The 22363-nt window shown below is 47.7% G+C and overlaps 1 protein-coding gene across 2 annotated transcripts in view; it reads left to right on the forward strand.

Moving 5' to 3' along the window:
• The window catches only part of LOC106893376, a 72413-nt gene extending 51153 nt beyond the window's left edge, over positions 1–21260 (forward strand). Inside the window, exons 4-5 of one of the 2 annotated variants that reach the window (XM_014951303.1) lie at positions 6375–6428; positions 18911–21260. In XM_014951303.1, the coding sequence (XP_014806789.1) occupies positions 6375–6428; positions 18911–19039 (183 nt within the window). In that variant the 3' untranslated portion in view covers positions 19040–21260. The remainder of the gene's footprint in view (positions 1–6374; positions 6429–18910) is intronic. The other variant, XM_014951304.1, reaches the window with a different exon arrangement.
• The last annotated feature ends 1103 nt before the right edge of the window (positions 21261–22363 follow it).

Here is a 22363-nt window from a genome sequence, read left to right on the forward strand (position 1 = left end):
TGTGGTGTTTTAGCTCAGAGGTGCCTGGAGCTGTTGAGTCATGGAGGCACCGAAAGTTTCAGCCTTGCTGCTGAGCTGTGGCTGGGGCTCCAAGCACCCCTGGCTTGTGGGAGCACTGCCTTTGCGGGTAGCCGATCCCCTTCCTTTCATTCAGCCTGTGCTGTAAAAAGGGCCCTGCCAGCAGCCCCTGCTTTGTTGGTAGCATGAGGCTGTTGTTGGATTGCCTGCATGTGTCTCCCCGCTCTCTGGTGGCTAGCAGCTGTGGGCCTCCTGCCCCTGCGGCCCCCCAGGCTGGCTGCCCTGTGCCATGCAGTGGGACGGAGGTGGGACTCGGTCAAGCAGAAGCCTGCAGCCACAGTGTGCCACACAATAACCACTTTGTGCAGCGGCCTGACCTCATCTGCCCACTGCGCTGCAGCTGTGCCCTTGCCCTGCGCCTTAACCCTGCATGCTCGCCCCGAATGAGCAGTGGTGGGGTGGGGGACAGGCTTTGTTCGGCAGCCAGCTGGTGGGGAAGGCTGCTCCTTCTGGTCCAAACCTGATTCTGGGGGCTGGTAGGGAAGGAGGTTGGGCAGTCTCCTTGCTCTCAACTGCCTTCCCAGGAGAGAGGGCACCAAGAGTGGCATTGGGCTGAAAATAATGCATCAGTGTTGCCTCTGCACTGACATCCATTTCACCTCCCTGTCACAAGAAGCATCTGGTTGAAGCCCCTTCAGCCCCTGGAGCTGCTTCACTGCCTTACTGTCGTGTTTTCACTTTATGGACATGGCACCATGGGGCATGGTTTCTCCCTTTGCATCAGCCTTCTGCTATGACTTACAGTGCAGCTTCTCCTCGAGCTGTAACATTTCCTCTTTTGGTTCGTTTTCCAAATAAACAAAGCAACATCATCAGTCTGTTTCTATATTTATATTCTGTGATAGACATTCAAGCTTGTTCATGGTAGACTCTGGACAACTGGGAAACTGGCTGGTAGGGTTAACAGCATGGAAGCATAATGAGCTATGGAGTTGAGGAAACTTTTTCTTAAAACTTGGTCTGCTTCAAACTTTGTATCCTGTCAAGAGCTTTAGGATGTCAACAAGTAACAGACATGTCCATACCCTCAGTCAAAGTGCACCAGCCCTTCTGTGAAGGGTCCTCAGGAAAAATAATGAAAGGCAGACTGCTGGCCTGGTTGATGTTCTTCTAAAGGACTGGTCTTGGAGTTAAGTTAGGGCACAGTTACTGAATACAGACTTTTTAAAATTTTGAAATGTTTTTTTCATAAAGCAAATGAAAATCCCTGCAAAATTGTTAAGTTGTAACAAGCTGATTGTATATCAGTATGTAGCATTTGAAGTGTGCTGATTTATTGTAAATTAAATGAGTTACGTTGCATGGAATAAACTAAACTGCTTTGAAAGAAATTGGTGGCAGTTAAACTGCATCCAAGTCTAGGCAGGCTCTTAGGTTTAAAACTACAACCAGATAATAAAATTAACTAATGATAATAAAAAAATACCAAAAACCACCAGTAGGCAAAAGACCTGTTGCTTTGTCCTATGAGGTAGTGAAAATGAAACCATTCTAAAAATAGAAATGTGCGTATAAAAAGCAGATGTAAGATGAAAGGTGTTTATTAATATACAGCTGATATTTCGCATTGTACACTAATGTAAGAGGTTGTTCAAACTCTCAAATACTTGAAAATTAAGCTGTGATGCCTGCCTTTAAACTGTTCACTGTCAGAGTTTTAAATATTTATTTTTGAACTACAGTAGTGTGATACAAATTCACCCTTCTTGAGGATTTCACTATTCTTAGAATGACCTTGCATTAAGAATACCTATATTTTGCTAATACATATTACAGTCATCTGGATGATGAGTTTATAGACAGTAGTTCTGGATACAGTAGCTTGTGTGCCTCAACTTACCATCTAAGTTAGTTCAGAACTGCTCAAGTCAGTGTTAGAGGATTTGGAGAACTACTGCTGAATTGGAGGTGTCTCCTGAAGCAAAGCTGGGCTAAAGGGCAGTGCTCCGAGAGGGTTGGTGGTTCATCTCTGCTAGTTTGTGTGGTATTTTGATGTGGCAGTGATGTGCAGCAAAGCCACATGTGCCAGTTCAGGGGTTCATTACCGCATGTCATTCAGTAAATATGTAACCCTCTAAGTGATCCTTCCCAGCCCCTGCAACTTTCTTTTGAATCTGGATCCAGGATGGAGAGCGTCACTGGGTTATGAGCAGAGGGTATTTGTGTAACAGGAGGGGAGACTCGGGGGGACAGTTCATAGGCTGAAGTGATTCTTCTGTTTTTTTGGGAGTTTAACCCTAAAATGTTCCAATTCAGCATTATTTTTAGAGCAAGACATAACTCTTGTGCCCTGAAAAAGACTTTCCACATTTCCTTAGTTGTGCCATTTCCTCATTTTAAGTAGAAACCACAGCAGATCATAAAATAAACTTTCCTTAGTGCAAATAATAGTGCTCCCAAGCTGTAGGATTCAGCTCTGCTGCCAGCAGTTCCTTCAGAGACCAACAGGAGGGACTTTTTAATTGAAATAGGGAGGCTGAGCACAGATGCTGCCTCTTTTTCTTCCATTTCCTTTTCTGCAGGTGGAAGAAAGAGTCTCAGAAACCAAACACTTAAGTTTATTCTCAGCTCGGCTGCTAACATTCTCCATGACCTTTGGCAAATCTCTGCTGTTCTCCTTGTCGTAGCTCCCAAAAAATAACTTGAGGAAGTAAAACGGCACTTCCAGATTGGCCTAGTAGTTAGGAATAATCCTGGGGTTACTAAACTGAACATGTCACCTTTCTTATAAGCCATTTCCCCCCTGGCTTTAGGCTACTACAAGTTGTGTAGCCAAATAAATGTTATTTCAGCTCTGCCTAGTATCTATGTAAATAGGAGTTAATGAGTTGCTGCATCTCATGGCTGGCCTGTGACGTGGAGGTCTCCAGAGGGAGGATGAGGAGAGGCTGCTGTGGAAAGTCCCTGGCTGTTGCTAAGCAGCACTGCATTTTAGCTTCCTTGTCTGAAAGTCTGTGCTCAGGTTTGGCAAGGCAAGGGAAAACTGAAGGATAGAAAACCATACAAAGATGCTTCACTTGCTTTTTGTAAAGCGTTGCCTTACTATGCTGGGTGCAGAAAGCATGTGGCTGCATGTGAGATGGAAGCAATTTGATTAAATAGAATAACATTTGATAACTAGCCTTCTATTTATTCCTTCTTAGCTGCAGGATCATGTGGCTTGCTCTATGTCTCTCCCTCTCTTTTGTCTATTATGACAATCTTGGACTCTTGCAGTGAAGCTCTTGCAGTAAAGTGGAGCAAGACCACCATCACAAGTGGTCTTGCTCCGCTTCCAGTGTAAGCAGAAGCAGGAAAACCCAGCAGTTCCAGAGAGCTTCCTCTGCTGAGACGTATGCACAGTTTTACTGTCAGCAGAGGAGGGGATGTCATGTTTTGATTTTACTACTAAGTTCATATTAACTAAGTTGTTATGTAGGGCATCCTGTTCTTGCTGCGCAACGCGACCAACCTCTTTGAACTGTAGCAATAGTGCAACTAGTGGTAAGATCTTCATGTGATTGAAACTCACCACAACAGCAATGCTAAAAGAGCACCTCTGTTTTCTGCCAGAAGTGTAGGACTTGGGATACAGCTGAGCACTTGAATTTCTTTTGGTAGACTCTGGCTGTTTGTCCATACACCCACAGGGTAGCTCAAACTTTTCAGTCAGTCTTTGTCATCTTCTCCTAATTGTTGTCTCTGTTCCTCCCTATGCATTTTAATAGAAGGTCAGAATGGGTACATTTAAGGTCTTGCTGCCTCTGCTAATTTGCAGTTGGGAAAGAATATCTTGTGCTGCACCGTAATAGAGTCATTGGGGGATCTGCGGATGGGATCTCCCTAGGCAGTGGACTCCACTGAACTGCACTGGAAAGTGTTGTACTTGCTCCCTGGCTGACAGAGTTTGCTTAGATAGTTTTCCCCTTTCAGCAGACAATCCTGTGGTGCTACTGAGGCACTGTGGAATTTGGTGTCATAGCCTAGCTCCATCCTTGGGGGCTCAGCCAAGTACCACTGTAGAGCTCAGCTTTACAGCAGTATGGAGGAGCTGAGAGTCTTGCACAAAGCTTGTAGTCAAACGGGATGCAGCAGGGTGTGTCCCACTGTAACAGCACTTTTGGCCTAAAGGATGGGGCTCGAAATCCATAGTCCTGATTTCACTTTCATTGCTTGACCCTGCTTTGTCTCACATGTTTTACCCTACCAGTGGGTGTGTGGCTTGAACTGTTCTTGAGCTACACTTCCTCATCCCCACCAGCAAACATTTCACAGCGGTTTAGAAGAAAAACTTATGGAGAGACTAAAGCTTTGCAAGACCTCACAACTCCTCACTTTGCCCATCCCTGCACCCCTGGGGTTTGTTGGCCCCACCAAGTTCTCCCTCCTCCTCAGTCTTTTTCACTGTGTGGTTGTGGGGGGTCTTAAGAAAAGCAGTAACCTCACAGTAAATAGAAACCTTACAGTAACTGCCTTGCAGCCTGGCTGGGAATGGAGCCCTGTGTAGTTTTATAGGAATTCCTAGAGAATTACTTCCTTAGTCAGACAGCACAGATTTGGGTTGGTTCAGTCCAGCAGTTCCCTTTGTTTCCTTCAACTTAGTTTGTCCAAAGACCTGTTGGGTCCTTTTAGGTCAGAAACCTTGGGGTTGTGCTGCCAGGTCAGAACTGGGGGCAGAGGCATCAGGCACAGCTACTGCTGAGCCCTTTGATGAATAACGAAGCATTAGGGTTCACCTGCAAGAAAAAGCTCAAAATCCTTGCAGCACCTCCCTTCTCCCCCACGCATTCCTGGATACTGATTTCCTTAAGCCTCAAACTACCCATGTACAAATCTGAAGACTTGCTGCAGTGCCTGTCCCTTTTCCTGCCATGTAAGTAGGCTGTGGGAGTGCTGAGGGCTGGATTTTACATCCAAGAGGCCGGTGCGCATAGAAATAGTGGGTGGGTCCCCAACCCTCCCTCTAAATTTTGGGCAGCTGTGTGGATTGGCACTGCAAGATGTGCTCATGGGGTGTAGAATAACAGAAGGTGGTGGAGGAGGGGGACTTCTTCCCCCACACCACAGCAGTACTTGCTACTGGAGAAACATACTTTAACCTGAGCACTTTTCTTTTTTTTTTTTTTTTTCTTTTCTTCAGAGTTTCTGTGGGCTTGTTTGTGTATTTTGGGTTGTTTTATTTTTTAAGCTTTTTGAATTTCCAAGGCTTCTTTTACTGTGTCACTTTTTTCTTGTCTTCTACTGGAAAAAACAGAAAGACTACAAACAAAAGGAGAGAGGAAGTAGAAAGGTCTCACTATTTACCATCCATATTGTTAAAGATGGTGGGGTATCTTTCCACAGGTCTTCTGTGGTAAGAACGTAATCTGAAAAGCACTTCAGTTGCTTTGTTAAAGCATGTGTGTGTAGGGAGTGTTTTCCCACACTTCACACAGCTTTCCAAGTGGAAAAGGGTAGAAAACAGTTAGGCACTAGGGAAATCTATTCTTTCAAAAACTGATGGAGAAGTTTTTGTAACACATCTCCACCACCAAGTTTTTCACTATGAAAAATGTAGTTGAAGTATTTTTTATGGAAAAACCGTTCTGTCTTGAAGCCTTGTTTTTCCACTTTGAGTGTTTTTTTTGAAATTTTTTTGAGGGGAAAGAATGATTTTATTCACTTGCCAACTTTCAAAGCGCTGCCTCAGGACTGGAATAGAGCTGCAACTCACCTGTTTATTTCTGTAGTTGCACAGAGTAATTGGTGTTTTCAGTATATCCTGTTTGCCTAGTTGTGCGGTTCATGTGTTATGACAACTTTAATGGGTCTTCCAGTACATGGCAAAGGGATTTAGGACTGTAGACAGGTGCTTTTTACCTTATTTTCATTATGTTTATGTATTTGGAATTAAAAAACAACTGTTGAATAATGGGAGCATCCACGTTTACATTAAATAGACTTTTTTTTTTCTTCATAAAAGAAAGATAAATTCACCTTCTTCAGGGCAGAGTCTAAGGGCTAATTTGCAGAAATTAGGAAGAAACTTCCTTTTAGGCAGTTGTTCCATCTCTTTCTCTGTGCCATTTATTATACTTCCTTTTGAAAGCCAAGTTATCAGCCACTGCCAAAGGACTCTATGCAGGCTGGGTGAGAGTCTCAGATTAGGTTGATTACTTGATGGCCACCTCTGGTAGTTGTTAGTCTTTCATGTCTCACTTAACTATCCATCTGTCTTGTTTGCTAATTAAATGTTGATGTAGAGAAACTCCCTACAACCTCCCTCTCTGTTCCCTTGTGCTACTGCTACTAATCCCTGGATTCTATTTCTCTTTCAGAAGATGCTGCTCAAGAAGAACTGTGGAGCGAAGACTAGAGTTATTAAAATTCATGTAAGTTGTCATTTTCTGGTGCAGTTCCTTTATCTTTCCACATATGTCTAAATGTGGTGATTCTCTTTGCACATCTACACCTAGAGATCATTTCCAGAGGTTTCCAATCACTTGATCAGCTGCATAACAAAAATTGCTAGTCTGGAAAATAGACTGTAGTTCCAATTTAGGTTGGGTGCAGAGGAGGCACATCGGCTTTTCCATTTTGGAGACTGCGTTCAAAGCTTCCTTGCAGTGGAAGTCTACATCCCCTGCTATGACCTGATACAGTTAAGCATAGCTGTCCTGTAGGATGTCATTTGGATCCTTCTTGAACAAGGGAAGTGCTGATCTGAGGTAACAAGTGGTGTTTGGCAGGGGTGATATAGCATGGAAAACAGACTAACTGCATGCTGCACTGATGTCTGCAGAACTGTATGGGATGCTGGACTGGATGGTGGCAGGTAAGCTAGATTGCTCTGATGGCCTTGCAGCTGGGATGACATTGCAGTGTCTGAGCATCTCCTGTTCTTGAGCGCACAGAAGCCTAGCAGGGCTAGGTTTGCTCAACTCTCCTGCTTGTAGTTTTTGAGTCTGTCTCTAGTACTCCATTCCCTGACTCTTCAGCCAAGCCCTGTCTCCTTTGTGGGTACCTTGGTTCTCTTCTGGTCAGTTCTGTGTGGTGCTGTGGGAGATGAGTTTGTGACCTTGAACATTACAGCTAAAACAAGTGCCTCAGTCCCCTGAGCCCCAATATGATCTTCCACATGTTTGCAATACACAGGCAAAAACAGGTCAGGGTGGAGAAAACATCCTTTGTGATAAAACTACTACTTTCACTGCAATAACTGTAGCCTTGCAAGAGGGATGACTGGCAGACCAGGATCCTTCAGGGTTTACACCTTGCCCAGAAGGAAATGGGACAGATGCCTTTGTGTACTTAGCAGTGCTACTGTTTATGGGCGTGCTGTTGGGTGCCCCTACTCATCAGTGCTTTGTGGGTGAATTTGGTATTTGAGAGGAGAAGGAGCAGGTAGGGCTGGCTAGAGCCTTGTGCAGAGCTGGATGGTATATTTCCAACTCATATGCCTTCTGCCTGGGCATTTCAGTCCTGCCTTCCAGCAGTCCCCCGGTGACCTGGTACTTCTGATTGCACAATTAATCCTGATCCGTTATGTATTCTCTTGTGTTCCTGCCTGGATTGTTTTCAGTGGAGCTGTCTCCTCCTGTGCCCTGTGAGCTCTCCCCAGACTGTGCTTGTCCTTCAGACCTACCGACAGTATAATCCTGCCACAATATTTTAGTGCAATTTATCACCTTCCTTTATCCCTGCCCCATGTGCTTTTGCTTTTTTTTTTTTTTTTTTTTGGTGTCCCTGAACTGTAGCTATTTCCAGTGTTGCTTGGTGGCAGTCCTCCAGTCTCTGGGGTTTCAGCAACACCTCAGTGGGATGGTTTCCTCTTGACACCTTGAGCTCATTATTGGAGCTTACTCTTGTGTCCCTGGAGAATCTGAAAGGCAGAATTATCCCTTTGCTCCTGACTGAGCTCAAGTCAGCTCACACTAAAATAAACAGCAGAAACTGAGAGCGCACCATTCTGACAGATGGCACAGAATCCACGCTTCTCTGCCCCATCTTGCCAAGTTGGGACAGTGCATCTCTACCTGGGGCATGTGGTTTCCATGACAATAGTGTATGCTACTTCCCAGTCTCTTGTTGGTCTGTTGTAGTGGCAGAGCTGTTACATAAAGGAGCATTTTTGCTTCCATTTTTCAAGTGGTTGTGAGTACCCACTTTTGTGTACCCAGCTTAGGAAGGAGGCAGCAAGTCCCTGGCAGAATACCTTGCCAGTGTGCCTCAGCTCTGGAAGCACAGAGGGGTCAATACCTCTGAAGGATGATGCTGTGCTCTCATCATATAAAAGGAAACCTCAGTCCAGCCAGTAAGACGTGCTTGGCATGGGGTTCCTTCTCAGTGTTGCCCAGCAGCAGAACAAGAGGTAGTGGGCACAAGTTGAAACACAGGAAATTCATGTTGCCCAGAGAAATTGTGGAATCTCTGTCTGTGGGGATATTCAAAGCATGCCAGGACATGGGCTTGGACAGCGTGCTCCTGCTGACCCTGCTCTGAGGAGGGGAGTTTAACTTGTCTATCTCTAGAGGTGCCTGCCAACCTCAACTATTCTGTGATTTTCTGGCTCTTGCCCAGCATTCAGTAATGGCGTCGGAGTACACTAGGGACCTTAGTTCACTTGGGAGGGCTATTCTAAGGCCCTACTGAATGTGGCCTTTTGTAAGGATGATAGCAAGAGGCAAGGTGAGAGGCTTGATTCTCTGTTGCTGAGGGTTTGCCAACGCAGGTTCAGTGTTGGGACTTTGCCATGGTGGTGAGGGTGGAAGAAATGAAGTCAGGTCTCTCATAGCAAATAGGTTGATGAGCTGTTAAAGGAGGAACCAGGCAACTGTCTGCATGTCTGAACAGGAAACATCACCATGTGAACCAGTTTGCTTGTGTCGCTGTAGCCTTGAGAAGCCCTGGTGCCCCTGTTTCAGCATAGGTCAAGAGCAGGCAGTCCCCTTTCTGAGCTGAGGTGGGTGGTGACATCCAGGCAGCATACAGCTGGATGGAGATGCAGTGAGGGAACTCATCTGAGGAGCGGGCAGGCTACCTAATGGTTTATGCCAGGGATTTGAAGCAAGGATTCCTGCTTTCTCCCCTTAGTTCTCCTGCTGCTGAGTATCTTGAAGGAGAAAGGATTATACTTATTCCCTCCTGTGTGGGGACAATGACAACAGTCACCGGTTAGTAACACCAGTGAAACATTGTTATCCCATTCTTGCTGTGTCTCATATGGTTGTGAGATAATGCACACTTTTAAAAATACCTGCCTGATGGCTGATTGGTTGCCTTGACATCTTGGGGCTTTACTGGCACGTCAGGACGCAAGTTGTTGTGCTCTCATGCATCACCCAAGTTATGCTTTTCCTCCCTCTTCTGCTGGAAGAGTCTTTCGTGGGAAGGTGAGATGGAGGGGCAGTGTCTTTACCCTCTGATGCTGAAACACAGTTTCAGCCCTGGTCCTTGGGAATTTTTCTCAAGTGCATGACCTACGTTGGGTTTTGCTTTTCCACGTGCTGTTTTAAAACTAAGGTGTCACCTTGTCATTGTTGCTTGTACTTAAGCTTCCCGTGGGCCAGCTCAGGCGGTGTTAGGCTACAGCCTTTCCACTCGCTCAGCAGTTCTTCTTAAGCAGGATGATGAGACAGTGATATGACAAGTTTAAGAACCTGGACAGCTTAAGGCAGAGAGATTAATAAACTTCCCAAATGTGCAGCAGCTCAGTCATGTTTGAAATGTTTTCAGGAATCGCAGATGTGAGAGGTCAGGGCCTATAGTGAAAATAATACTAAAAAAATCTCGCTTCTTTTCCCCCCCGACCCCAGTAAAGGATAATGGAACAGGAGGATCAGTCCCTGCGGGCAGGCAAGCAGATATAAATTAGAGGTGACAGTGTGCATATGAAATATGAATTAGTACATAAGATACATGTAGCATAGCACATGTCAGTGCAAGGTGAGGGGTAGGCATGGGCCTACATGGGTGTTGCACAGGGAGGCTGTTTGGTCAGCTGTAGCCAGCTCTGAATGCAGAGACCCATCTTCCAGAGTCTTTCTATAATACCACAAGCCTTCAGTTCTCCAGGCCCTCTTGGGATGAGGATTACAAGTCTGACATCTAGTCTTGTTCTTGTTTTTCCTTCACAAACTCCTACATGTAGTCTCTGAATGGAATCGGTGGAGCTGGGCTTATCTCAGCAGCAGTAGGTGGGTAGAAGACACAACTGGCAAGCCCCTGGGTATCTCAAGAGCTCTTGTTGGGACAGGCGGAGAAGGCAGTAAGGATTTCAAGGCCAATCTGATAACCTGGCTCATCAGAGAGATGTTTTCTGCTACTTAAAAATAAGAATTTTAAATCGGAACATGAACCTCTTGTGCTCTTGCCTTGATCTTATCAATGTTGAGAACACCTTCTGCTTGAACAGGGGCCAGATGCCTGGAATGACTTTCCTGTCTCTTATCTCTTGCATCTGCATCCTAAAAAGCCACTGCAGAAACATGCTAGGTTTTCTTCTCCTAAAACAAGGGACCTTTTCAGTTTGGAACTGTGCAGGAGATACGCTGGCCTGACCTTCTTGGCAGATGCCTGAGCTATTCACAAATGCAAAGCTTACTGGGTGACAGAGCAGTATTGGTGCAAACCTCTGGTTCTGGCTGCACAGCATGAAGTAAAGATTTCTAAGAAATCAGGAGACTCTTTGTATGTCTGTACATGCATATATACACACACACACATGTTGCCCTTTCCATCGCAGACTCCCAAGGTGCTTTGGAAGCATTGCTAAATATAGCATCCCAGAGGCAAATAAATACCATGATTGCAATTTCAGAGTGAGTTAAACTGAGAAACCATCGGAGAATGTGACTTGCCTGAAGAGAGACAGTGTGAGGAGAACTGAAATCTGGGCTTTGATCTTCAAACCACATTCCTTGAGCTGTGTCCTTACTCATACCATATCATGCAGTCTAAACAACTGTGACAGCTCAGGCAGCAGAGATCCCAAACCATCTGACAAACCCTCCTGGTTGTCTGTAGTATGTGACTAAGTGCCTAAACCGGAACCTGCCCTTTAGAAGCGACAGGAGAGACCAACCTTCCTGGCTAGTTGCGTTCTTGGGTTACTTGCTGGGCGGAGGCCCATCATGGAGATTTTAGCACTCCAGTTCCCTAGGAGTTCTCTCTTATCTCCTGTTGACGGGCACACCTCTGCTGAGCGAAATGGAGAAAGTCCTGTGCTATGTGTGAGCACTAATACCCACTTGCTTGTTGGGGAAACCAGCTCTCCCTGTGCTCCTCCCAACCCAGCCACTGAGCCACCTGCTGAAGGTCTCTGTGTGCTGATGGCTGGCCCTGGAGAACGCCAGCCTTTGGGCTGAATAATTCCTGACAAATTACTTTGTCCAGAGTTTCCTCAGTGTGGGGAAGGATCCAGTATAGCCAAGGTGGGAGTGCCTCTGTCTGTTAAAAACTATCCCAAACATCTGGCTCCAGACATTGTTTTATTTAGCATTGCTTTTATTGGATTTCATGACAAAGGCTAGCCAGTCTTCAGCCTGTCTATAGCAGCCAAAAGACAGACTGTCATGTCTCTCTATTCTGCTTCCTTAAGAAAATAAATTTTATTGCTCCCCACTTTTCATAAATTCCTGCCATGTATACATGTACTTTTCACATATTCCTGCCATTACCCGTTAAATCATGTAAGTGCTTGCAGAATAGACATTGTGGAATAACTGTGAGTCTGTAGTCCAGACAACACCACAAAAGTAGCGAGTGGCTGGTGAGTCAGGAGGCTGACGTCCTGTTTTCAGCGCTATCCTTCCTTTGTGTTCTGATATGGGTTGTGGGTCTGGTTTAAGAATGGGAAGGTGGGGAAGGGTAGAAAGGAGGTTAGGACTGAGGTACAGCCCAGTGTATCGATGGGGGCTGTAGCTGGTGGCACTGTGGTTCAAGGGGGCTGGGAAATGGCAAGGCGTGTTTCACAGAGAGGGGGACAAGATTGGTGACTTTTGGGTCACATCTGAGTGATGCAGCACAGAGAGAGGGGTTGAGGATGGCAGAATATCACAGCAACTCTGCCACTGTTTCCTCCCAGAGCTTCAAGTCCAAGATGGCAGATCAGGCACGTCTTTTACCACTGCATCCAGGCCCACTGGAGTTGCTCTGCTCCCCTTTGTTCGCGTGGCTGTGGGAACCTGGCACCCGTTCCCTCTCCCAGTCCCCAGAGCTGTAATCCTCTTTTCCCACACACCTCTCCCATAATACACCCACTTCCTGTGCTTGGCTTCGACAGCTGGGGCGGTTTGTCCAGAGGCAAGCTCACTGTGTCAGCATGCGTTCGCAGCCTGCTCATGCCAGGGTAATTAATACTCACTTTGCAGTTTTAATTTGGGTTCCCTTAAAGTTGAAAGCAGCGTGTTGCTCTGTGCCAGCCTGTCTGGCCAGAGGGAATCGGGTTGCCCTGGCGTCATGCAAACTGGAAGCTGCACATGCCCAAGTACGCACCACGCGCCGGCTGTGTGAGAAGCATGGTACCTGGGGTTCCTGCCCCGAAGGGACTTTGAGGGCAACCAGCTGTGATCCCTCTGGAGGGAGGATGTTCCTGCCATACAGGCAGGGCTGGAAAGGGGAATGTGGGGAGGAAGGAGACGACACGGTAGTGTCGCTTGTGCACAGACCAAAACTGCTAAGGACTCTACTTGGATGTAGTTGAGAGTTTTAGGGCCAGGTTGTGTCTTGCCTGAGTGTGTGCTCACTTGGAGCTCATCTTGTGTCCTCTCCTACTCCCACTCAGGCACACAAAGACCCTGTGGTGTGTGCAGGGAAGCACAGGCCATTTTGTATCAGGAGGAGAGAAAGTGGGGCCAAGACAGAGCTCACTAGTAGGGGGATGTGGGTTCATTGACTTGTTCCTGAGAGGTTTTTGTGGCCTTCAGAGCATGATCTTCTCTGGAGTGGTGAGTTCCCCAAGTTGACCAGGGAGCACTGGCAATCTGTCCCTTTTCATCGTGCAGCCTCCTTCCTTCAGATTGTCAGAAGGGCAAAATCAAAGCTTGCAGGCAGCTTTCTCAGAGACATGTATCAAAGACGTGTGAGAGAGAGGAGAAGAAAGGCTTATCATGCTGGTGCCAGCAAGGACCCATAGCTGAAATTGGCCTATTTCTGCTTTTGGGCAAGTGACCAGCAAGCATTTGCTAGACCCTTTGAAGTACCTTCCAAAAAAGTTCAGTGTTGTCTGTCTGGTGGCACTTCTCGAAGTCTGGTAGTTGCCATCCGACAACTCTGCACACACATTTGCAAATGTTTGATAGATTTTGAATTTTTTTTTTCCTTTCTAAGAGGAAGAAGGATGTGTTTGTAAACTATTGAACTGCTCTTTGCAATGTGGTTGCATAGAAGGAAGTAGGTGTTAGGTAGGCTTATGCTGGTGGGTGAAGACAGGCCTTTCAGCCTTTTAGGGAACGATAATGGAGAGCATGGGAAAATGGGGCTAACTGCAAAGTTTTGTTTTTCTTGTCAGAACAGCATTTGGAGTTTACCTCTCCTTTTCTTGGAAGAGAAGAGTTCTTAAAATGAAGTTCTGTCATGGTCTATCTTTTAGCTATCCCCTGAAATTAAACTGCATGTGAAACTGGGGGTGGAGGAGAGACTTCTAGGAGGGAAGGGGTTTGCCTTTGAAAAGTTATTCTTTGAGCTGTTCCAGGTCTGTGACTGGAATAAATTGTTGAGGCTCTATTGGAGTTAATGAAGAAGCAGTTAAATGTGAATTGCTGCCCCACTGGAGGAGCTGGTCTTGCTTGTCAGCAACTATTTCTTGAAAACTGCCTGAAGCGAGACAGTAATTGAAAGGAAATCACCTCTCCTCAGAAGGTCGCAACACCCAGATGTCAATTAGTTCGTCCTGGCTGCCTGACAGTGGTGTATGTATTATGCACAGGAGAAACTGAGGCACAGATGATGGGAAGTGGCTTGGTCAGGACTGTGTCTGGAATTACAGATGTAGCGAGGAGCAGGCATGAGGGTCCCCTTCCCTTGCTCACAGCTGATGGTTTCACACATCAAAGTTGAAGTGTCATCAGTTTCTTTTCTAACCACCTGGCAGGGGTGAGAGGAAGGAGGACAAAGTGGAATTAAAGCAGTGTACCTGTAAATGTTCCACTTTGGAGTCTGACAGTCTTTACTCCCTCTGTGGCCTGCCTGAATATCTGTCTACTTCTGGCTCTGTCCACTCCTGGGCAGGGCAGCTGTCTCACTAACAGGCAGCATCACAGGCAGACATCCCTCTTTGCCAAGGCTCTTCTGGGGATTTATTCCTTTCTACACAGAGTGGTGGTGGGAATCGGATGCGCCTTTACAACTTGCAATTACATGGTGCCTTTCATCCCAAAGGACTTTTAACAAGTGAGTCTACAGATTGCAAAGGGATCATTCAACCACCACTGAGAGGTGTCCACCACTGGAAAGCAGCATCCTTTAAATGGAGCTCAGCAGCATTTCCCAACTGCCGGGGCCCGAGGGTAGGAATGAAGGGACTCCTGTGCTGGATTGGCCCTGAGTAGGGGACGGGTTGGCAGAGTGCACAAGCTGATCTGATTTTGAATCCCACCAGGATACTACAGCTCTTATGAAAGAGGACCAAAGAGTATTAAGCAGGGCTTAGTTTTGTATCACCCCTAGCACACCACTCCCTTCTAAGATGTCGTCGTGTTAGGTAACTTCGTTTCCCCCCTCCTGTGGGGATTGTCATTCCCACAGCTGAAAGCACGCTTGGAGCTGGGCTTGCTTTTGCTTTGTCTCAAGATGAGAACCGTGCTTCTGTGGGATCATGAGTCCAAAACTAAGTTATTTCACAATCTGCGTTTGGGATATTGTCACAGACTTAATAGGAGTAAGGGAGGGGTTTCTTGGAGGAATGTGGGTTTGTATTAGTAGATTCATCCTTTACCTGTTTATCTTCTTCCCATGTACTTTTACCTTGCTGAAACGTACAATTATGTTATGATTTATGAAGCAGTTGCCCGTTTCTCTGTTTTCTGAGGGCTGCCAATAAGATTGAAATTCTGCATTTCTTCTGTGGTGTTTAATCTCAGTGGTCTTCTCTAAGGCACCTGCATCCAGTCCCTGTCTGTACCATCTTTAGGTGTGCTGCTTTGATAATGTGTTTCGGATGTGTTTCAAACCTGGTTGCTTATTTACCACCTGTATTGCAAGGTGATAATGCAATCGGTGACTACAGTACAGGTTTATAACAGTGTGTATGTAGGCGTGTGTATGTGAGGGAAGAAGCATGTGTCTGCGTGTTGACAAGCGTGTGTGACCCAGGTGGTCTGCGCATAGTTGCTTGAAATGTGTGACACAAGCCAGCTCCCTTAGGAGCTCATCTCACTCAAATGAGGCGTGCAGTGAGGCAGCACGGGTGTCTGCAGGTACTGAAACTACCTTCTGCTCCAGGCAGTTTTATAAGCAAGTGATGAGCAGTGCTCCCTTGGACTGTCCCCTGGGTGGTGGTGGAGTCCAGGCCCTGCTTGGGTTGAGTTATGATGTGAGCAGACAAGATTTGGACAGCTCTCTTTGTGATTTCCAAGTCAGGAGGAGGTCTGTGTGTGCACGGAGGGGTGTGCACAAGTGAAGCGCATGTGTGCGAGGGAGAACCCGAGGTATGTGAGAGCAGGTGAACGTGTGCAAGCGAGCGGGGGTGTGTGTGACAGTGTGCATCTGAGCGTGTGCGCCCTCCTGCCGGCACCCAAGCCTTGTATCTCAGGCCCTTCTCCAGCTGTGTAAATACATTGCTTAACAAATCGAGGGCTCTGGTTAATGATTGCCATTAGCGCAGGGCCCATATTAGGCTCCATTTTGTGCGAGCTACCCAGCTGCCCAAATGCCATTAGAGTGAACGCACCAGCCTTTAATGTCAAGCGTGGAGTGTTTGCGCTCCGAGGAGCCTCTGCAGGAGCTGGCCTGGGGTTGCTCAGCATGGGCTGTCAGGCAGGTTTATGGCAAGCTCCGTGGGGGCCTGCCGCAGCAGCAGCAACTCTTAACTGCCTTCTGTAGTCCAAGCGACGTCCCGGGCATCACAGGCTGGTGCTGGGTGCCCAGGGGGAAGGGCATGCTGGCTAGGACACTTGCCCAGACTACAGGGAGGCAGCTGGCCCAAATGACAGAGTGGGAGGAATGTGTTGCCCTCTCTGGCAGCTAGCCCTATCCGTCTTCTTTCTGGGGATACATCTACAGAGCTTTGCCTTGTGCTACTCATCAGAGCCAGACCACCACATGCTGTGATCCCAAATGGTGTCGTGCACTAAGCCAGATCAGGCCTGGTCATCCCTAGAGCAGGATACAAGCTCCAAAGAAAACATGCTTTTCTGCAAGGAGAGAGTGGAGTGATTTGGTGACAGTGCTAGGGACCTACAGCAAGGTCCCTAGCAGAGGTGCTGCCCTGTCAGTCATGGAGTGGGTGCAAGACAGACCCGTACTGCTCAGGGTTATAAATGACTGCAGACTGGTCAGGGTGTTGCCATGAATGAGGGCGGTTGCATTGCTGTCTCTCCTGTTACTGCCTACAGTTGGACAGAGCTGGTAATAGTTCCTAAAAAGCCTAATTCTTTGAAGAACAGTCCCTTAGTGCAGGATGAGCAAGGGAAACCTTGGATCTTGCTAGGAAAGGCCTAGAAGAGGCAGCAGGGAGGCACATAACACCAGAGCCCAGGCCATATCTCCTCTCACTGCCCTTGTGGTGGCTGTGCTGTTGGAAGCCAGCCGTTGTCTTTTGGCTGCTTGAGAGGTCCCATGATGAAGAGGCAGGATTCAGTTCAGTTTTGGGCTTACTTGCTGCCGCCTGACCACCCGTGAATCTCTGCATCCTCCTGTGTTTTCTCACAGCCTTGTCCTTCACCTCAGCCCTTGTCCTGTGTTCATCTCCCTCATGGTGCCCTGGGAAGGCTCTCTGCCCCACACATTGGCCCCAGAAGAAGACCCAGAGTGAAACCCCAGGGCGCCTTCCCACCCAAAGCCTGGTGAGTTTTGTGGATGACTTACGTCTGTCCTCTGGACCCGTCTTTCCCCAGCCTCTCCTCCATCTGCCGTCCGCCAGAAATGAACTGATTCAGCTGCCTTCCCTAATCCTGTCTGGCATTTCAAAATGGAGGGGATTGCCAGGTTCTTTGTTCCTGTTCCCTCTTGGCACTGGCAGGGGACCTTCTCTGCTCTGGAGAAGGACAAATGTGCTGATTTATTCTGCCCCTTAGCTTTGAATAGGGGTTGCTATGTTACCCTCCAGCTCTGAGGCTTGCCAGAGCACACACCATATATAACCCCACAGCAGGTGGCTATTGAGTAAAGGCCCTTAAATCTGCCTCTCTTGTTTCTTATGCTGCTGGCCAAGGTGTCAGGGGGATGTAGCAGGGCATGATTTGCTGGCTGAAACTCCAGGCACAGCTGATGCCAAGCACCATGTTGGCATTTTCCATTCTCAAGTGCCCATCTTAATTTGCAAAGGAGGTACCAACTAGGCAGGAACATACTGCCCACACTGGCTTTTAAAGAGGCCCTTTCTGACATGAAGGCTGCCCCATGGGGCCAAGCTGTGACCGAGATCCTGGAGGCAGAGGCTTCCAGATCCTGCTGCAGTGACTGCAGCACCCAGGGCCTGGCTTGGACACCTCCGTAGCGCTCTCTAATTTGGTGTGACTGTTTGGGTGAACCTGACCATTTGAGCAGCTTTCTGGGAAAAGTTGTGTGTGTTTGTCCTGTGATGACAAGTTAAAACCCAGCCAGGATAGAGGCAGGTGGAATCAAAACATCACCTTGCCCTGCCATTATGTGGTTGCAGCTGTCTGATAGACCTGACTTTGAAGTGCCGAAATGAACCTCTGTAACTGGAGACAGCAGAGCTGGTAATAGTTCCTAAAAAGCCTAATTCTTTGAAGAACAGTCCCTTAGTGCAGGATGAGCAAGGGAAACCTTGGGTCTTGCTAGGAAAGGCCTAGAAGAGGCAGCAGGGAGGCACATAACACCAGAGCCCAGGCCATATCTCCTCTCACTGGGATTTTTCTAACCTCCATGAAAACAATGGTGAAGCCCTACCCAGAAGTGATGGGAGTGAGAAGAGGGTAGGGGACATTTTCATGAGTTTCTGAGCTGCTGAACTTCCCAGCATATGGCACTCTGTAGCTCATGCATATCCCTGGCGAATGCACTCTGCAGGATCATGATTAAACACTCTGCTGGCCCATAGAGTAGGGAGACCTCCTCACCTGGCCAAAGAGTGTCGGTGAAGCAGCTGCCCCACTGGTGCTTTTGCTTGCATAAAGAAAGAAAACATTGATCTGTGGAGTCTGGAGCCAAAACTCTGGAGAGTTTCAGTGTGTCTGGAAGTTTATAGATTAAGAAAGGGTGATTCATAATTCCTTACTGGAGAACTGTTGCAAAATAGGGCTGAAGAATGAGTCTTCGGAGATGACTTGGTTTATCTCCCTGCTCTAAAGGTGTAGTAGATCCTCCTTCAAGGCCAATTGAATCTGAATTTAGCTTTTCCATGTGATACCTTCTGGCAATGATGATGTTCTGATTCTGGAACTCTAAATGCATCATGGATATGCTGTTTCACTTAATGGCTACAGGCGCCACGGGTTCTGGTTATGTGGATCCCAGGAACTTCAGTGCTGTAGGGGAGGTGTGCATGCTTTTTTCTTGAAGGGTAGGAGCAAGGTCATGAGCAGAGTGCTTCGCTGCTTATGTTAGTGCCATTTACTGCAAGTACAAGCATGACCATCGATTCAAGGAGGTGTAATTGTACCAAGAGAGGGACATGACGCACTTGTGGCGAGAACATCACCGTTTGCAGCTTATATGAGCACTGACTTCGTCCCTCTTTATTCCCCTGCAGAGCATCAATGGAGGCCGCCCGCCGCCCCACTTTGTGTATGATCCATCCACCTTTGCCTTCCGTTCCCTCAGCACCTTGAAGCCGCTGAGCCCGATAGCTCCAGTGGAAGAACCGTCATGTGCCTACTGAAGGAGTTTCTCCAAAAACCTCAGGAACTATCAACCAACCACCTGCCTGGCAGGGAGAAGGGGAGGTGGTGATACCCAAGGGGATGGGTGGGAGAAGAAGGGGACAATGACACATCTTTGCAATACAGCCTCTCTGGCAGCAGGAAGCATATGGCTTTGCAGCAGTGCCTGTTTTCATACCATCACCATATCTGAATAATGGCAAAGGAAGAGATTTTTGTTTTTCAGGGCAAAACAAAATAGTCAGGTCCACAAACTCAAGGGCAGCCACCAAGGCAGTGTCAAGCACAGAGATGGCAGTAGCTGAAGGGGTTCAGTGGCTGTTATGGCCTACGTGGCAGCAGGGATGAGTGATCAGGGTGCAAAACCAAGTTCAGTCAGTTTCCCAAGAGTACCTGGGTCTACAGTGCTTTGCTATAGACCTGACCCTTCTTCCACTGAGAAGCAAGCTCAGGATTGGAGAAGGAGGCTGTGCAGGGCTGCCTGCAAAGCAAGAAGATCTTCTCTGAGATTATTGTAATTGCATTCACTTCAAGCTATCTTGAGTGGTAGACCCTAGGAGAGAGAGGTGGGAGGGGGTAACATCTAGCTGCATGTTCCAGGTGGCAACTCAGTGATATTATCTAAATTGGGATTGAGATGGGAGGTGTGAGCCTCCCACTTGTAGAAAATGCAGTGCCCACTTCAGTCCCCTCAGCATCATCAGAGAGAAGAACTTGGGGGTGACTGTGCTCTTGGCTCTCCTCTCTGCTGAGGCTGTCTGTGTTCTGGGATATGCAGTGCTTCTCCATAGCAGTGACCCAGTACCCTGCTGCTCTGATATGATGATGAAGGTAACTGGCATCACCAAACTCAGCGAAATCTGTGTCCAGCAGCTTTCCATTCCCCTGTTATGCTACCTATTAAATTCTTGTAGACCCTCCCTTTTGTAGCAGTGGAACAAGTATTCCCAGATGTAGCATGGAGTGGGAGAAAGAAGTCTCTGTTTTATGGCCACCTGTTGGTAGAAGAAACAGAAGGGGAGTTTGGGTGAAGCTGTAGGACATTTTTTCCATAGACAATCCTAAGACAGTTAGGACCATGCTAGGCCTAGCTACCACCTGAGTTTGATTGGGATCTGGTCTTGAGGCATGTATGAATTTTGTGCTACAAGGCAACAGCTAATGGGACAAGCTCTCGCCTCTCTTGATGTGGCAGAGTAACCCCATTTCCTCTTGCTGCTCCTGGTGGAGAAAATAACCTCTTCGTCAAGGTGTTCCCCACCTTGAGCCTGTCTCTGATTGCAAGGGGGAGCGAGTAGTTTACTCTTGTCTGGATCAAGGGGAGCAACTGGGAGTAATATAAAATAATTTTTTGGTTTTAAATCTGCTCCGTTGTGGAGGTCTTTGATGCTGCTCTTTGGATGAGACCACTGGTCAATCCAGCTGCCAGTAGGAGGCCACACAGTGAACCAGCATTCACTGATGCTTTCTGGGCCTTTCATTGAGAGCCTTGGGAAAAGCCCAAAGGCTGTCTAGGCCTGGGGACCTGAATCCCCCACCCCTGCCCTCCTCCCTCCCCAACCTCCTTTCATGCAGGTGGACAGAGCAGCTGGGCAAGGCGGTGAGGGGACATCTGTCCTGATGCTGCCCCAGCTCTGCTCCAAGCCATCACGGCTGGGCCACCCCCTGCACCAGCACCACCTCCAAGGGGTTGCTTGGGCTTGCTGGTGAGGTGCCTCTGGCAGAGAAGTCCCTTCTTCCTACAGAGGCTGAATCCTCCTGCCCCTTTAGAGACTCTACTTACCTGGTTTTGATGGCACACCTTAGCCTTGTAACTGCTGCCAGATGGAGCTGACCAGTGCAGGACAGGAAGTGTCGCCCCTTTGTACCAAACTCCTGTGCTCAGGAGAAGGGACAGCCGTAGCCTGGTACCTTTCTGAAGAGGCACATTCCCCGTCCAGATGGCTGGGGCAGGAGCCCCCGTGTGGCCCCGCACCCCCAGGCTTTGCTCAGCGAGAGCTGCTGAGGTGTTTGGCCCCAGAAATACGTTTCTGCCAGCCCCTGGGTGCGGCAGCCTGCCTTCCCCCGGGTGGGAGCGGGGAACAGGGATGTCCTGCCAATATCGTTGCCTTTTAGTACTTTTGTAACTTTTCTCTGTCTTCTCTTTTTGAATCTGAAGGAAAACATAAAAAAAAATTTAAAAACCAACAATGAAATAAAGTGTAACAGCTGCTATATTCACACCTCTGGTGGGTCTGGTGTTTGCCATCTTCTGGGTGTTTGTGGGCAGGGGTATTAGGAGGGGGTGGAGTAGAGCGAGCTGTGACACAGCACTGCCAGTCCCAGGCCCTGCCAAATCCCCAGCCACTTCTGCAGGAGAATGGTTTTAAAAACAAACTAGCAAGGGCTTTTCTAAAATGAAAGCCAGCTTCTTTGCATATAAGAGGAGCTCCTTGTAGAAGTGCTCCTTTGAGGCTGGCCCTGGTATGGTGTATCAGCCCTTACTGGTGCTTTGGCTTTTGAGTGACCTACTATTGCTTGGATGTGACCTGGCTGGAGACCTCAATCCCCTCAAAACAGAAATGTGGGTGCCCACACAGCTGGTCTTTGGCTTACAATTTTAGCCTATGGAAGTCTTACATCTCTGTCCCAGGATTCTCAGCAGCCCTTGTGCTTACAGCCAGAGCACTCGCGCTCCTCTGTAGCGTAACTCTAACTCATCCCTTTCTCTGGATCTTCCTCCATCAGGCACTGGGAACATGCATTCCCCACCCCTTGCTATCTCCTTGAGCAAATTCCTGTCTCTCCTCCACGCTTGTAGCTCTGTATCTTAACCCGCATCTCACAAGACTATTACCTGTGTCCCCTTTTCCAAGGCCCCCTGAGAGATACCAGCTTAAATTCCCTTAGCAGGCCTACTTAGGCTCATTCCCAGGAGGCTTTTTCTGCTTTTCCCTCCAAGCTCTGATCTCCTCTAGGCTTCCTGCCATCTCTCTTATCGTGAAATCCTCCCTTCTCTGTCAGCTGCAGCTCATTGTTAATTGGCCTTGGCCCATTTTCTGAGGGTGGACTTGCTGTCTCCCCCAAGCCCTTTGCTTTCATACCTCCCATACAGAGTTGACTTTTTCTGTGATGTTTCTTCCAAAACAGCCCCATCGCTCAGCTCACCCACCTTTGGGCCCCTAGATGCCTTTCAAAAGCACGGTGGCTGCTATGGCTCCACAAACCCAATCATCTGTAGGCTTCTGCCAGGTCAAGCTTGTTAACAACAAAGCAGGGAAGTTTTTGTGGTAAAACATGATGATAAACCCTGATACGGAGGCAACTCTGAAGCTGAAAGAAAA

The sequence above is a fragment of the Calidris pugnax genome, unplaced genomic scaffold (assembly GCF_001431845.1).
Source record: "Calidris pugnax isolate Ruff unplaced genomic scaffold, ASM143184v1 scaffold24, whole genome shotgun sequence".
NCBI classification, from domain to species: domain Eukaryota; kingdom Metazoa; phylum Chordata; class Aves; order Charadriiformes; family Scolopacidae; genus Calidris; species Calidris pugnax.